Source organism: Oryx dammah, unplaced genomic scaffold (assembly GCF_014754425.2).
Source record: "Oryx dammah isolate SB20612 unplaced genomic scaffold, SCBI_Odam_1.1 HiC_scaffold_9, whole genome shotgun sequence".
NCBI classification, from domain to species: Eukaryota; Metazoa; Chordata; class Mammalia; order Artiodactyla; family Bovidae; genus Oryx; species Oryx dammah.
Window position 1 is genome coordinate 8,031,353 of NW_024070193.1, and position 12,941 is coordinate 8,044,293.

Consider the following 12,941-nt stretch of genomic DNA (forward strand, 5'->3'; position numbering starts at 1 on the left):
GCCACCCTCCCAGCCGGAAGTTCTGGCTCCTGTAGAACTTGGCCACCAGACTGCCCAGCAGCACTTTCAGACCCCATTCCTGCCAACTGCGTGCTGTCAAGCCCTCTGGAGCATCCCTGCTGGGCTCTCTGTGCCCCGGAATGTCCCCATCTCTGAACTGTTCCCCTGGAACATTCCTTTCCAGCTACTTTATACTCCATCCTCAGTCCCGTCCATCACGACTCAGCTCATGTTCCACTCTGCCTTCCCGTGAAGCATCCCTGGACCCAGCTTGGCTTTCCCAGGAACCCCAGGAGCATGGTCGAATACTGTATGTGGTCTCTCCACCTGTCACCCTGGACTGGCTAACTTGCAGGATGCTGCTACAAGTGAGGCTGCCCCTGAATAAAAGCCCCCTCTAGCAGAGGGTCTTGCTTGGGCAAGAATCCAGCAGAGTTACTTAGCCTCCATCACCTTGGGCATCCCAGCACCTCGGAACACCTTGTCTTGCCCCTTCTCAAATCAGTGGCATCATGTGGGCTAGCAAGGAAGCACTCTGGAAAACTGCCGAGCTGCACAGCCATGATGGAGCTTTACTACTGAATAATACATGGGAACCTGTGACTGGAATCTTGAGTCCGTCTGTCACACTCTCAGGACGGATTCCTCCAGATAACACTACATTATGAGTTTACAGTCTTGTGAGGGAGAAGATAAACCATGAGGAAAATCAACCTCATGCCTGAAACCATGATACCTCCAGCAAAACCATGCGCACAGATGGTATCAATGAAGGACCTGCCACTGAGTCTAGGGGGCCAGCAGGGAGCCACCCCCATGGGGCAGACAGGCACTCTCCATCAACAGGCTGAGGCAGTGCTCAAGCCTGGAGTCTGCCCCATGGCGGCCTCGTCCTCACATCAGAGGAATGAACTATAAAAGCGGGGCACCACTGCCTCTCTGGGTGAGGAGACCCCTCGTTTCCTATCTCCTAGCAGCAGGCAGGCCGTACTTCCTCTCCACTCACAGGTCCCACAGGAAACGACTGTGGGCTGGAAAATTAACTCTGACTGTAGACCCTTGACTGGCTTTTTCCCAGGCATCTACCCCAACAATAACGTCATTCAAGAAATGTGAAGATTAAATATGACACTAAAACCACAGGAAACAAAAGGTAAGAAAAGATAAATTGGCATTCATCAAAATTTTAAGAACTGTCGTGCATCAAAGGACACTACCAATAAAGTGAAAAGACAACCCACAGAATGGGAGAAAATATTTGCAAATCCCATATCTGACCACAGTTTAATATCCAGAGTATGTAAAGAAATCAACCACAACTCAACAGCAGAACGACAAACCACCTAATTAAAAACGGGCAAAGGACATGAATAGATATTTCGCCAAAGAACATATACAAATGGAAAATCATAAAAAGGTGCTCAACAGCAATAATCATCAGGGAAATGCAAACCAAAACCACAGTGAGACACCACTTCACACCTACCAGGAGAGCTAGAATTTTTTTTTAAAGGAACATCACAAGTCTTGGCAAGTATGTAGAGAGGTTGGAACCCTCATGCATTGCGGGTGGTAGTGGAAGATGATACAGCTGCTGTGTGAAATAGCTTGGCAGTTTCTCAAAAAGTTAAACACAGAATTACAAGCAATTCCACTCCTTAGATATATACTCAGAACTAAAAACAGGGACTCAAAGATTTATACACCAAAAAGTACACCAATATACCAATGGCAGTATTAATCACAACTGTCAAAAGGTGTAACAGATGACTAAACAAAATGTGTTGTGTGTGTATATATATATAAGGTGAGTGTGTATGTGTACATATATATATAATGGAATATTATTCAGCTTTTAAAAGGAAACTGTTACATACTAGAATGGATGGAAGAATTACAAGCATTATTTCACTAAGTGAAATAAGCCAAATACAAAAGAACAAATACTGAAAGATTCCTTTCTATATGAGATATCTACATTAGGCAAATTCAGAGAGACAGAAAGTAGGTTAGCGGCTACAAGGAGCAGGGGTAAGAGAGGAATGGGGAGTTATTGCTTAATGGCTGCAGAGTTTCTGTTTAGAGTGATGAAAACGTTGCAGAAATAGTGGTGACGGTTGTGCAACATTTGTGAATATATTTAATGCCGATGAAAAACAGTTAAATGGCAAATTTTAGGTCACCCAGATTTTACCAAAATAAAAAAGTATATCAAAGAAAAAGAAAAGGAACTGTGGCAAGTAAGGCCACACCCATCCTTGTTGGTGTGAAGAAAGGCCAGAATCAGGACTAGTTAGGGTCTTACTCAGAAAAGATTAAGGTATGTGGGCAGCTTGGATTGAGGTCTATACTCTTTTGCCACTGTTGTTTTTTGGGGATGTAATTCATAAAACCTTAAGGAATCACAAAATACATAGGAAGGTTTCTCAACTTGCCCCACTCTGCCTCAGGGAAACCAGTCCAATCCAGTGAGTGAAGACAGCCACCCGCTGTTCTCGTGGTCCCTCGTCACCCCAGCGTTCATTTAGGGTACCTCCTCATTACGTGACAAATAAAACCGCCTCATGTTTATTGGTCTCAGTGCTTCTACCTACAAATCAGCCCTCCTTCTTCCTTCTTCTCAAGGTTGTCATCAACACCAGATAAGATAAGCCAGGCAGGTGGTATCATTAACCATGTTAAATCTGAAAATACTGTTGCCTTTAATAAAGAAATTAAACTGCCAGAGCTACTGAGTAAAACAGGAGCACCACCCACACCCCTTTTCTCTCTTTCCTTCTTTCCTTTTCTTCATAACACCATCTCCATCTAACACAAGATGTATTTTGCTTGACCGAGTGCTCCCCCAGCTAAATGGAAGCTGCCTGGGCACAGGCTTCTGTGTGCTTGGTTCACTGTGGCACCTCCAGCGTCTGAACGGCTGGTGCACGGTGCGTGCGCAACAGACACCTGCTGAACACAAGGAGTACTAGCTCTAATAACCCATGTTCAAACAAACCAAACAACATTTCAGCCTACCACTGCTGCACCACTGACACCACTGTGTGGAAACTGAAGAATCAACTAAACATTCTAACTTCCCTTTGTAAGCAGGAAAAGGCCTATATGAGTGGAATAATCAAGAGCTCCTAGCTAGACCTGCCAAAAAAGGACGTTCAATGATGACATGATCTTATATACAGAAAACCCCAAAGAGTCCACCAAAACAGACAAACCACCCACCCAGATAAAAACAAACAAGAATAAAAATAAAAAACAAAAAACTCAGGAACAATAACAAATTCAGCAAAGTTCCAGGATACAAAATCAACTGATGAAAATCAGCAGCACTTCTGGCAAAGAGCAACCTGAAAGGAATTTAAGACAACAATGCTATTTACAACAGCATGAGAAAGAATAAAATACTGAGGAACACTAATACCAATTTACCAACGAGGCTGAAGACTTGTACAGTATAAACTAGAGTGTACTGCTGAGAGGAATTAACAACTTAAATAAACATAAAGACATCCCATGCTCTTGAACTGGAAGACAATATTGTTAGGATGGCAATACTCCTCAAAATGATCTATGGATTCAGAGCAACCCCTATCAAAATCTCAATGGTGCTTTTTGCACAAACAGAAAAAATAAAAGTAAATTCATATGGAATCTCAAGGAATCCCAAATAGCCAAAAGAATCCTGAAAGAGAATTAAGTTGGAGGACTCATTCTTCTTGATTTCAAAACTTACTACAAAGCTACAGTAATCAAAACAGTGCGACACAGCCCTAAGGACAAACCACAGACCAATGGGACAGGAGAGAGAGCCGGAAATAAACTGCATATATGGTTAGATGATTCTCAACAAGGGCACAAAGAACATTCAACAGAGAAAGGACAGTCTTTTCAACAAATGGGGCCGGGAAAGTAGGACCTTCACATGCAAAAGAAAGTACATTATACCATATACAAAAATTGAAATGGATCAAAGACCTAAATGAAAGAGCTAAAACTATAAAACTCTTAGAAAAAAACAGAGGAAAAGCTTCATGATCTTCTATTTGACAATGGTTCATTAGGTGCAATACCAAAAGCAGCCTCAACAACAGAAAAAGGTAAAATGACCATCAAAATTTAAAACTCTGCACATCAAAAGACATTATCAGAAAGTAAAAATACAACCTTGGGAGTGGGAGAAAATATTTACAAATCACTTATCTGATATAGGCTTAAAATCTAGAACACATGAAGAACTCCTACAATTCAACAACTACAGTCAAAACCCAATTTAAAAATGAGCAAAGCAATAGCAAAAGGAAAAAAAAGGGGGGGAAAGGATTGATAAACACTTCTCAAAAAAAAAAAAAAAAACCCACACAAATGGCCATAGGCACATGAGATGTTCAATATCACTAATCATCAGAGAAATGAAAATCAAAACTATAACCACAATTAGTATGTAATGGTAAATTTTGTGTTTATGTATATTCTACACAACTTTTTTTAAAGCAAAGGGTAAAAATAGGCTCATATTTTCAGCCCATTGAGAGACTCCCTCTTAAAAGCTGAGTTTTGGACTTCCCTGGTGGCTCAGTGGTAAAGAATCTGCCTGCCAATGCAAAAGACATGTGGGTTCAACCTCTGATCTGGGAAGATCCCACATGCTGCGAAGCAACTTAAGCCTGGGTGCCACAACTATTGCGCCTGTATCCCAGAGCTCCACAAAACGAGAAGCCACCTCAATGAGAAGCCCCGCGCACCACAACTGGAGTAGCTCCAGCTTGCTGCTGCTAGAGATAAGCCCACTCAGCAACAAAGACCCAGCAGAGCCAAAAATAAATATATAGTTTATTTAAAGGCCAGTTTTCTGATAGCCTGGGCCTCCTTCCCATTTTAAGGGGGACTGAGGATGCTGTTTTGTTCTTTGTGTTCTGCCCTCAAACCCAAATTCCAATCATCTGGGCCCTAAATCTAAGCCAACAGCTCCAGTCGACTAGCTACTGTTTATAAAGTTGAAGTCCTGAGCATCCCTGGGCCACGAAGTTTGCAGAGATGACTGTCTGACAGGACCGAAAAGTTGCCAATAAAAACAGAAGGCAATTCTGCTGGCTTTCACTCTCTATTACTTCCCCTTCCTCTTTTCTAGCAGGACATCAGAGAGCCATGCAGAAAAGCAACAAACCAAACGGACCTGCTTGACTTTTTTTTTTAGTTGGAAAATGGCCTCCCTGTTTTCCCCAATCCCTTGCAGGTCTAGATATTTAAAATCCTTTGTATTTTGCACACTTGAGGACAAAGTTTTTGCCCATCCAAACACAGCAGAATAAACAACGTCCATCCTCCGTACTCTAGTCTCCGGGGCTCTTGCATATGGATAATCTAACAGAGTAAATAACCCAGTGAGAACGAACGGTTTAGGGGTTGTTATCCTCCACTGGAGACATGAAGAAACCGAGGCTCACGGATATGAAGCAATTTGTCCCACATCTCACAACCCCAAGTGACAGATCCAGGGTTCGCACAGAAGCAGTGAGCCTCAGAGTTCTTTCCCTCGATTACTCCCGAGAGAAGAACAAAGTAGAAACAGAATCAGGCCATTTTGGTGTCAAACAAGACCAAGGAACAACGCTTCCAAGTCTGGCACCCAGTAGGACTACACGGTCCAGCCCCAAAGAGCCTGGTAAACAACTAAGCGCCCGCCTCTTTCCCCGAAGTCTACCCTGATCTAGAAATGGATCTTTCTTGTCGGGTTTCTGTACTCAAGGCTTTCAGCTGGGCGCTCAGAGTACAGTCCGTACTGCCGTTCTCCGAGCGCTCTGGCACACAGGCCGGATGGTCATGGGAAAACGTTAGACTCAGCGTGTTCAGACGCGAACAAACCACGCCTAAACCAATGACCATGCGAAACTCGTAGTGGCCCTGGAGTCCCATACGGAAAACACAGGAGCCAAAGGGACTGCGGAGCGACGACCACTGCCCTACCCGTCGCCACGCATGCGCGACAGCACGAGCGAAGGACAAACAGCTCTAGCAAAGCCACACGGACTGGGCTGGCACAGACGCAGAGAGCATGCTCGAGCCGCGCGCATGCGTGACCTCGGCCGTTGCCTTTTCCCAGCAGCCCCCTGCCCTCTCGTCGCTATGGCAGATCCAAACGTTGGTTACCTCAGCCACGGCCCTCACAGGGCATTCCTCACCTTGCGTCCAGTTTTCTCCCGTAGGGCCTTCAGCCGTTCCTTTCGCCGCAACGCCTCTTCCTCTAATCGGCCCACACCGGCCGCAGTCGCCGCCATCTTGCCCACAGACACCCCCCCTGCAACCTTCTTTCGCCCCTCAGCGCGCAGGCCCAAGGTGTAGATAAGCCTCTCACGGCCAATCCAGGGACGAGAATGGAAGAGCAGGAAGACCCGAAAGCCAACCAACGGACCCGCCTTCTTCCTCCTTCGCGACTCTCCGAACTCTTCGGGGCCGGTAAAGAAGGCTCCAAGGCTCGATTCGTCCAATGCCAATTAGGGAAAAAGCGGCAAGAGCAGCCAGACCTGAGTGAAGGAGGATAGAGCGCATCGATCTCTCTGGTTTTTACCTAGGCGCCACTTTGCAATTCGCTGACCCATCTTTTTTTCTCTGAGTAAACTCCGGGAGTTGGTGATGGACAGGGAGGCATGGCGTGCTGCAGTCCGTGGGGTCGCAAAGAGTTGGACACGACTGAGCTACTGAACTGACCCATCTTTGTCCACTTCTGATTCAAGGCTCGAATGCCTTCAGGAAGGCTTCCCTGACTCTCTCCATTCCGACCCCAGATTAAGTGGTCTGCCTCTCCTTTCCTCTTAAGATACCAGTGGCTTCCTTGATACACTTGTTCATGGGCCCCTGGGCCCTTCTCTGGCCGCTGTCAGCTCAGACAGAGCCTAAGCAGAGCAGGGCTTGGCTGAATGACCATTTTCCTCTGGGTTCAAGGATGCTCCCCTCCCACCTCGAACCCCTCATGGGGTGGCAGAGTACCCGGAGCCAGACTACCTAACCTGAAGAAGAGCAAACCCCAGCTTGGGCCCAGGGGGCCCCAAGAGACCACCCTGAGCTTAGTTCCTGAGAACTAAGCTGACAGTTGGTGTGGCCTTGGCCAATAGGTGCACCGCTCCGGAGCTGGAGCTGCCACGGTATCCTTTCAAGTTAATTGACATGGCCTGACAACCGACAACAGACAGACCTCTTTGGCTGAAGTCAGTATCTTCTGATAGCCTATCCAGGTTCCCAGAGCCACACTTCCTCCCACCTCCTGAGGAGAGGAGGCCATGCCCTCCTCCTCCCCCCGCCACCCACACCCACACCCGTGACTTGTCTCAACAAGGCCGTTCCCCACTTGCAGTCTCCCTTCCCAGTCTGACAGCAGGTGGACACCCACTCCTTCCTTCCCAGTTCCCAACAGAGATCTCCAGGGCCACACAACCTTATTTAGCCTGTCCCCACAAATGACCCTCTTGACCTCTGTACCCTGGGCCTTTTGGTGCCCTTCCAGGTATCCAGGTGATACACAATAGGAAGGTAGTCAGTGCTCAGGAAATGTCAGAAGTAGGGTTGATGGGGCAGGGGAAAAGGCCAGAGTGGAGGAGATGCCCGTGAACCCACGAGGACAGAATAGGATGGGTATGGAGACAAGAGTGTGTCTCCTCTTGGCCACCCAGGGTCTAGTGGGCTCCAGACTCAATTCCTCCAATTGATGGTAACTCTCTGGGTCCTGCAACCCCACCCCCAAACCCCCAGCAACCCCAATAGAGGGCCTTACCCTTGGCCAACAACAGGGGCCCTCCTCACTTCTCAGGGTGCTGGGGCTGGGGAAGTAGGGAAAGAAAGTGGCCCAGGGGTGATGGTGGCACTGGTTCTGAAAACTGTCTGGCATCTGTCCCTGTTCATGCTGCCCAAATGGTCCTCATTTGGCCCATCGGGGCTTCAGTTTCTCTGCCTGTCAATCAGAGGCACGAGGCACCCTTTAGCCTTTATCCTCTTGAAGTTAAAAGATGTGAACCAAGTGCTGAACCCTGGAGTGAAGGCTGCCTCCACTTGGAGCATCTAGGAAGGCTTCCTGAAGGAGGGGATCCAGGCGAGGTGAAAGCTACTGCTAAACAGGTGGAGGAGACTGCTCGCCCAGAGCTATTTGAGTTTTGTCCTAGTTTTCTTATCCCCTCTCCCCACTCCACACTCCCGTCACACTATCCTGCTCCACTAACAATAGGATTAAAAAAAAAAAAGGTGGCACCTCGGTCTCCGCATAAAGCACTTAGAGCAGCACCTGGCACGTATAAGTTCTGCAAGTGGTCATCACGGTTATTGTCCTCACAACTTGTTGAAGGACACTGCCCATCTACACGCGGCCCGCAGCCCCTTCCCCCAAGCCCGCGAGCCTCTCCCTTGCACGAATGGTGGCCGTTCCAGCCAGGCGGGCTGCGTGTCGGTCAGGTCTAGACCTGGGGCAAGTCTGGAATCCCAGACCCCGACCCCAGTCGGAAGGCTCAGATTGGCCCTACCCGAGGCACTGGTAGCGCGCGGATTGAGGGAGGGGGGCGGGGCCGCTGGGCGCCCTCCGGGCCGCCCTGACTTCAGGCTCCTCCTCCCGCCGGGCTCCCCGCCCTCTGCTCGGTCCCGGGAGGGGCGGGGCGGCGGTGGCAGCCGCTGAAGTGCAGGAAGCCGGGCGGCGGCCGACCCAGAGGAGGAGCGCGGCGGGGGCCAGTACTACTTCCCCCAGTAGTACCGCGCCGCTCCGCCCTGGAGTGACGCCCTCCGCCCATGGGCCTGGCCGAGGGCAACCGGCGGGCGGCGCGGAGGAGGAGGCGGCGGCGGCAGGTGGCGTGCAGCAGCGCCGGAGCCCGATCGGGCCATGGCCGCCTCGGAGCGGCTCTACGAGTTGTGGCTGCTCTACTACGCGCAGGTGAGCCCGCCTCCCCCCGCGCTCGCCGGGTCCCCAGCTCCGCGCCCGGCGCCTGCTGCACCTGCGCTCGGCGCAACCTGGGCCGCGTATCTGCGCGCGAGCCGGGGTTGCTCTGGCTCCGCAAGCACGTGTGCGCCCCCGGCCCGCTGGTGCCTCTGGCGTTTACACCTGGGGGTCGGTCCTCGCGGGCGCGCGCCACACTGGAGCCTGGGTGCGGACTGGGTAGCATCGGTTGTGCCGGAGGAGAGGGGCCTGGACCAAGCCGGCCTTTACCTCTTTTACAGATGGGGAAACTGAGCCCCGGCCCGGGGACCAGGTTGGGAGGCTTACTTTGCATTTGGGCTTGCTCCACCTGACGGCTGTGCCCAGTTGGGTAGTCTTGGTCGACGGGTCTGAGTGGGCTGGGTGGGAGGTCACTACTTCTGTCTTGGGTCAACTCATCAGATCCGCTGCAGCGAACTGACCGTGGTGAGTTCCTGACCCCAGCCGGCCCCACCCCAACCCCGGGCGCGGAGGAGGGTGTGGGTTACCGGGGGTCCGGCCCAAAGAAAAGATTTTCTCTGGATGCTGAGGGTGGAGACGGGGAATGCAGACAAGCTGGGAGGGATGTTTGAAAGGGATGGAGGGATACCATTTTCTCCTGAGATTCTCATCCTGCCTCATTGACTACCTTAAGTGGCCTCAAGGTGATGGGAGCAACCCAGGTGTCCCCCAAACTGTATCAACACATAGGGTCCCACTTTCCTTCTGTATCCACAGCAGGGAGAGAACCCAGGGCAACACCCCTCTGCCCTTCACCCAGCACCAACCTTCCTCCCTGCACCTGCCTGGCATCACCCTCCTGGCTCAGGCGCACCTTGGGCACAATGGACTATTGTGTGCTCCTGATCTGGGCACTGAGGGGAAGTTCATGCTTCTATCAGCCGGCCCTCTGAGAAGAGGCTAGCCCACTGTCTCTCAGGACTGCAGGCTAGGTCTGGGGCCCCAGGGACCAGGAATCCAGGCCACAAAGGCCATAGCTTCTTGAGCCCGCTCTGGTGGTGAGAAATCCAGGCATCTGGCAGGAGGCAGTGAATGGAGTAGAGTCCATCTTTGGTGTGATTCAGGGCATGCATGCTGTTTACACCCTGAGCTCTATTTCCATATCTGTAAATTTGGCACAGTCCTGGCCTGGAGTGGCCTGGACTCTGCAGAGGGGTAGCCAGTATGACTGGGGTAGCCAGTATGACTGGTCCAGGCCAGAGAAGTTTCCTGCTTCCCTGCTCCACTGGATCCTGTTCCCCTGGCTTCTCTGTCTCTATGTCCAAAGACTGGTCCTTGTGATGGAGAAAAGCTTTAGGAAGAAACTTGCCACTGGCCCTTATGCTTCTCATTGCCCTCGTGGTTGCGGGCAGGTTCTTGGTCTTCACTTCCTTCAGCTGTAACCAGGTGAAGGGGGGCTTGGATGAGGTGATACATCTGAGGGATGTTAATTGTGCTTCTGATTGTCCCCGTGGTCGTGGGCGGGTTCTTGGTCGTGAGTTTCTTCTCCTGTGATCAGGTGAAAGGCTTGAACGAGGTGATGAGTCTGAGGGCTGTTAATGGTGGGTCTTCGGGCAGGGTGGCATGCTTCTGGGGGAAGGTGTGTCTTGGTTTCCCAGAACCGAACCTCCAACATGGGTGCCTCCTGCTGCCCCTTCTAGCTGAGCTCTGCAGGCAGTCAGTCCCTCACAGGTGTTTAGCATTCACCTGTGCTGAGTCCCTTCTCCCCCTCCCACTCCTCACCTCACTGGGGAGGTGTGAGGCACAGGCTAGCTGGTTGTAGCCTTGGAAGCCTGGGCAGGCAGGGGACAGCCTGGGGCCAGGCAAACAAATCCAGGATATGAGTGTGAACCCCGGAGCCGGGAGGGGCCAGGTTTCCTGGGGAGAGGAAGCTCCAGCCAGCCTCCCAGCATGGCCTTCCTGCTCCCGCTCCCGGAACGTGGTCTCCACCCTCTGCACTGGGCTCCCAGGGAGTGGTTGGAGTGGTTGGTGGCTGCCCGCGTCAGAGCCCTGCAGGGACCTATTGTGTGTGTGCTCAGGGGAGCGGAAGATAGGTAAGGGACTGAACTGATAGAGGCTATTAAGAAACCCTGAGCTGGCCAGCCACCCAGCCAGTAGGTCCCCCAATACTTTCACCCCTCCCTTCAGCAGTGAGAGCTGACATCAGCTGGTAAACCTGTTTCCCCAGTTGGGTTTGGGCCCGCCCAGGGAGCACCCCCGTTTCTGCCCTTCCTTTCCCCTCACAGACCCTAGATTCGGCGCCCCTCACCCTGTACCTCTGGGGGCCATGAGTGGGTGAGGGGGCTGTGGGTGGCTACTGAAGGAGGACCAGAGTAAGCCCTAGACATCACTAAGTCTGAGCCTCCCAGGGCCTTAGCAGGGAAACCAAGGCAGGGTTGTACGCAGGTTGTCCCGCAGAGCTCCAGCCAGCCTCTGCCCTGAGTTCCTTTACCCAGGAAAGGCCTGGCTCCATGGGCAGAATTCAGGTGGGCCTGCACCCTGTCCCCCCACCCCGACCGAGCTGGACCTCAGCCCAGGCATGTCCTGGTTTGCACCCTCATTGTGCTTGCTACTCCACGGTTTCGCCTCACATTTAGTAGGTGCTCCCTGGGTATTAGCTGGATGGAGGCATTGGGCCCCAGAGCAGCGACTTGTCAGGGATGTAGTGCCAGAGGACGGAGTTTGGGCCTTGAGATCTGAGGGCGCAGGACAGGGAGGATCAGGCACATGGCTGTGGGAAATAGAGGCAGGATGTCAGGAGTGAGAGGGACGGGTGGCAGCACGCCCAGAGGGCCCCCCAGCAGGGCTTCCCTAGTGAGGGCTTAGGAAGTGGGCACAAGGATAATTGGCGTGTAAAGATGATGCAAAATATGCAGATGCATGGCCCCCGTGCAGCTGGAGCAGCGGTGTTGCTCGGTAGCCCTCCAGTGAAAGGGAACACTGGGGTGCATGAGAGCTGAGGGGCACTCGGGGGCCCAGAGGTCGGGACAGATGTTGAGGGTACAGGTGCGGAGCCCAGGCTGAACTCCATTTGTGTCATTGAGGACACGGGGCTCCAGGGAGGTCAGGTGAGAACTCCAGCTGACCTTGCTTTGCCCACCCCTCCTGGTCCCTCACCCTGAGTGATGAGCCCTGCTGCATCATGGGAATCTAGTCAGGTCCTCTGCTCCCTCTGGGACCTTAGCTGGGCCATATTTCTTCTTATGCCTCAGTTCACCCTCTTGAGATGAGGAAAAGGACCCCCTTGCTGCTTGGCCGCACCAGTCCCCTTCCATACCTCATAGGGGCAACCAGGGTTTCCTCCTCTTAACTGAAGAGGGAGAGACTGAGGTAATGGGGAGAGTAGCATAGAGCCCAGAGTTGGGGGAGGGGCTGGTAATCACTGGAGTTGTTATGGCAACTGGGGAGCTGATGTGAAAGTGTGGGGTCCCCATGGAAACAAGCCGGTTACTATGGGGACCCTGAAAGGAAATTCTTGGTTGCCATAGTGATAGGACAAGGGGAAGGTTAAGCCCTAAGGGGTGTTACGGAGACCAGAAGGTCCATGCCTTTCAAGAACCCCTCCCCAGGTAAGGAGAGTGCCTGGCCCAGCCACCTAGGCCCTTGAACCACTAGTCTCACTTGCCTTGGCCCTGGAGAAGTCCCCATCTTCGTGTTCCATTCCTTGCCTGAGGTCCTCTGAGTCTGACCTCCAGTCTTCCTGGTGTAGCCCAAAGCCACTCTCAGCTTGACATTGCCATCCCCCTCCTGATGCTGACTGGTAAGACGCCCAGGCCTGAAAGAGGTCATCCTGATCGGGCTCCATCCCACCTTATCCCATTTCTGTTTGCCTGTTCCAGGAGAAGGGGTGCTGACTGGGAGGAATCACCACTGTGGAGCCTCAGTCTGCTCTCCCTACCCTGCTCCTAACACTAACCCAGGGTCCACCATGATCCTCCCATTCCACTTGCCTGGACAACCCAGCTGGGGAGTAAGTAGCCCTTGGGACCTTGGTTCAGCCAGTGACCCAAGGTCT

At 51.9% G+C, this 12,941-nt stretch overlaps 2 protein-coding genes across 4 annotated transcripts in view; one reads left to right on the forward strand and one right to left on the reverse strand.

Annotated features, from left to right (window-relative positions):
- Positions 1-6,467, reverse strand: part of CCDC12 (coiled-coil domain containing 12) — a 40,807-nt gene extending 34,340 nt beyond the window's left edge. Inside the window, exon 1 of the mRNA XM_040246835.1 lies at positions 6,180-6,467. Coding sequence (XP_040102769.1) covers positions 6,180-6,275 — 96 coding nt within the window. The 5' untranslated portion in view covers positions 6,276-6,467. The remainder of the gene's footprint in view (positions 1-6,179) is intronic.
- A 2,242-nt stretch (positions 6,468-8,709) lies between these two features.
- NBEAL2 (neurobeachin like 2) overlaps positions 8,710-12,941 on the forward strand; it is a 34,200-nt gene continuing 29,968 nt past the window's right edge. The window contains exon 1 of one of the 3 annotated variants that reach the window (XM_040246840.1): positions 8,710-8,905. In XM_040246840.1, coding sequence (XP_040102774.1) covers positions 8,855-8,905 — 51 coding nt within the window. In that variant the 5' untranslated portion in view covers positions 8,710-8,854. The remainder of the gene's footprint in view (positions 8,906-12,941) is intronic. The other 2 variants (XM_040246836.1, XM_040246838.1) reach the window with 2 other exon arrangements.